Source organism: Poecilia formosa, unplaced genomic scaffold (assembly GCF_000485575.1).
Source record: "Poecilia formosa unplaced genomic scaffold, Poecilia_formosa-5.1.2 Scaffold350, whole genome shotgun sequence".
In the NCBI taxonomy this organism is placed as follows: Eukaryota; Metazoa; Chordata; class Actinopteri; order Cyprinodontiformes; family Poeciliidae; genus Poecilia; species Poecilia formosa.
The window spans coordinates 552,240-555,278 of record NW_006800289.1 but is presented as its reverse complement, the minus strand read 5'-3'; the positions used below and the strand labels follow the sequence as shown (position 1 = coordinate 555,278).

Genomic DNA, 3,039 nt, shown 5'->3' with positions numbered 1-3,039 from the left:
TCTATCTATCTATCTATCTATCTATCTATCTATCTATCTATCTATCTATCTATCTATCTGAAGCTAACACACCTCCTAGTTACATCATAGTTACTTGATTGTGCTATAATTCAAATTAAACAAATTCCATGTGACTGGAAAACACATAATTCTGCCTCTTTTTTTAAAAAACTAACTTTTCCTATTCTGGGATTTGGCAACTAAGTTTGGTATTCGTAAATAACCTAAAGCAAAACATTTCAGTCTGATTTTGTTGATAAAGACAGATGGTTATCTGCCTTTTTATACAGCAACTGGATTTATAAATTAGCCTGAGAATACACTTTATATATAAAACTTTTACAAATCTGCTCATGCATTTCCTCAAAGACACGCTCGCACTCGCTCTAAACGTGAATGGAAAATTAAACATTATCCCGCGGTGACCGCAGCCAGCAGAAGCCAGTTGAGGCAGAGTTCAGCAGCTGTGAGAGAGAACAGAAACAATATGCAAACACACAAACATCCAAACGAGTCAGCAGGACACGTTCACCCCGCTGTGTTTGAAGATAAGATTCAGTATCAGTGACTGCGGTCAAGCAACCAAATATTCTGGTAAATAACACTCCCACCAGCACACAGCAGGCCTATGTGTGTGTGTGTGTGTGTGTGAGTGGATGGTTTACATACAGGAGTAAATATATGTCAGAGCCAGCAGGTGGATGGGAACGTGTGCAGTTTGCGCTCAATCATTTATCAAGTCGACCTGCAGTTATCAGTTAATTTATGCTCCAGATGACATTGTCCGCTACAAGATGAACATGGACTCCTGACTTACTGAAGGCTGTTTCTCAGGCCCGGCTTCTCTGCCCTCTGTCCATCATGTTTGTTTGGACAGCCTGGTTTGGACCTGCGCCCGTGCTGACAGACTGGGCGACGCTTGATCCCTGGAAACGGTAAAACTGAACCAACTGACGTCGCTTTCTCTGAATCATGATGTAAGCAGAGTGGAAAGCGACTTTTGTGGAAATCACAAAAAAGCTGCTGTGGTTGTTTGAAAGTCCAAAGTCAAATCTAACCTTGGCGTTTCTAAAAGTACTCGGATGTTGTTGGGGTTTTTTTTTTTCCACATTGCAGCCACTAACCTTGATGTGTTTTACTGGGGATTTTGTGTGACCGACCAACACAGAGTGGAACATAATTGTGACATTGTAGAAAATCTGATGTCGTTTGTATAAAATTGTTGAGCAGCTGCATTCACGCCCCGTTTTAAATACTGCAGAATCATCTTTTGCTGCAGCTCTACCGGTTTTGTACGTCAAGTCTGAAATCTTTGATTATTGTTTTTCCATCGCAAAATAGCTCAAAGTCATTGAGAATCCACAGGAGAGTGATTCTTAAACAGTGATTCTTTTTTGCTTCATCCATCTTCTGATCTGTTCTGACCAGCTTCTCTTTTCCCTGTGGCATGATGCTGCCACCACATCGATGTGGAGTGTTATACATTTTCCTGCCACACATATTGTTTTACATACATAATGGTCTCGTTTGACCTGAGTACTGTTTGCCGTGTCTCTCAGATGGCTTGTGGGAAACTTTAAAAGTGGTCTTTTTAAAAAAAAAACAAACAAAAAAAACACTTTTTGCATAAAAGCCATATTCGTCTGAACTGATAATTACTTCTCCAGAAAATTCACTTTAATAATAATAGAAAAAAAGTTTTCAGAAAACATTTTTATTTCAGAGCATCACAATAAAAGGGGCGGAATATAAATGCACACCAATTTTTTTAATCTCACAAATTATGCACTGTTTTGTGTTAGCTTGCGACATAAAATCCTAAGCCTTTAAGTTTTGTAGTTGTAATTTTACAGAATGACACAAAAGTTAAGTGGGTGTCTAGATAGATAGATAGATAGATAGATAGATAGATAGATAGATAGATAGATAGATAGATAGATAGATAGATAGATAGATAGATAGATAGATAGATNGGCGCCAGCGGCCCCGATGACTTCCAGCAGAGCCTGTTCCGGCTGCTCCACCCCAACCAGCTGCTTCCTGAGGCCTGTTGCCAGGGCAACGGCAACCTGGGCGTGGGCGGCGTAGAGCAGTGCGTCAGCGGCGGCGTGGCGTTCCAGCACAGCAAGGTCTGAGGAAGAACTGCGGTGCCGCAGGTTTAAACTGGAGCGATTTAAAGGGCTGGTGTTGATCTTTCCATCATGTTACAAGGTTTCATCATCAAAGGGTTAATAGAGGTGCCATGTTGGGATGACTTCCTGGAGGCAGAGCTTCAGAAAGAGCAGGAGCTTCTTAAAGAGACAGAGGCCCAATTTGTAAAAGTTAAATCAGGAAGACAAATCTCCTTTAAGTCATGTTTGGAAGGACAGATAGTTACTGATTGTGCTGATAAAATGTGGCTGTGGAGCAGATGGTACCGGCCCTTTAAGGCTCTGTGTGTCCGGTCTGCAGGGCTGCTACTCGGCCTTGGTGGAATACTTTGAGACGTACATCTACGCCGCAGGAGCGCTGACCATCGGCGTGATCACCATCGAAGTAACTCAGAGTTTTATGTTTCCTTCTAACATCTGGACACAAACAGCTGCTGAAAATATATCACATTTCATCTCCAAGATAGATAGATAGATAGATAGATAGATAGATAGATAGATAGATAGATAGATAGATAGATAGATAGATAGATAGATAGATAGATAGAAAGAATATACGCTGTTGATTTTACCGAGGTGCTCGGCGGAATCTCAAAGAATCGAACATTTCTGCCTAATTTAATCGAACAAAACAACACGGACTGCCGGTGCTTCCTTACAGAAACAAACAATGTCGCTTTGTTTTCTCCCTCAGCTGTGCTGCCTTTCTCCCCCTGCCTCTGCCAGCCGTCTGACCGTGTCTGGGTTCTGTATCCTTCCTTTGTTTGGCGAGATTCTCGCACTGAACAAGCAGCAGTGCCTGCCGCCGCGGGCTGCCAATTCCTCCTGCTTCACTTTCCTCCGAGTTATTCTCCTTGTGACAAATATCACACACACACACACACACACA

General features: G+C 42.0%; 1 protein-coding gene across 1 annotated transcript in view; it reads left to right on the top strand.

Annotated features, from left to right (window-relative positions):
• Positions 1-2,650, top strand: part of LOC103153460 (tetraspanin-18-like) — a 12,830-nt gene extending 10,180 nt beyond the window's left edge. The window contains exons 4-5 of the mRNA XM_016661935.1: positions 1,980-2,129; positions 2,452-2,650. Coding sequence (XP_016517421.1) covers positions 1,980-2,129; positions 2,452-2,625 — 324 coding nt within the window. The 3' untranslated portion in view covers positions 2,626-2,650. The remainder of the gene's footprint in view (positions 1-1,979; positions 2,130-2,451) is intronic.
• Positions 2,651-3,039: the final 389 nt, after the last annotated feature.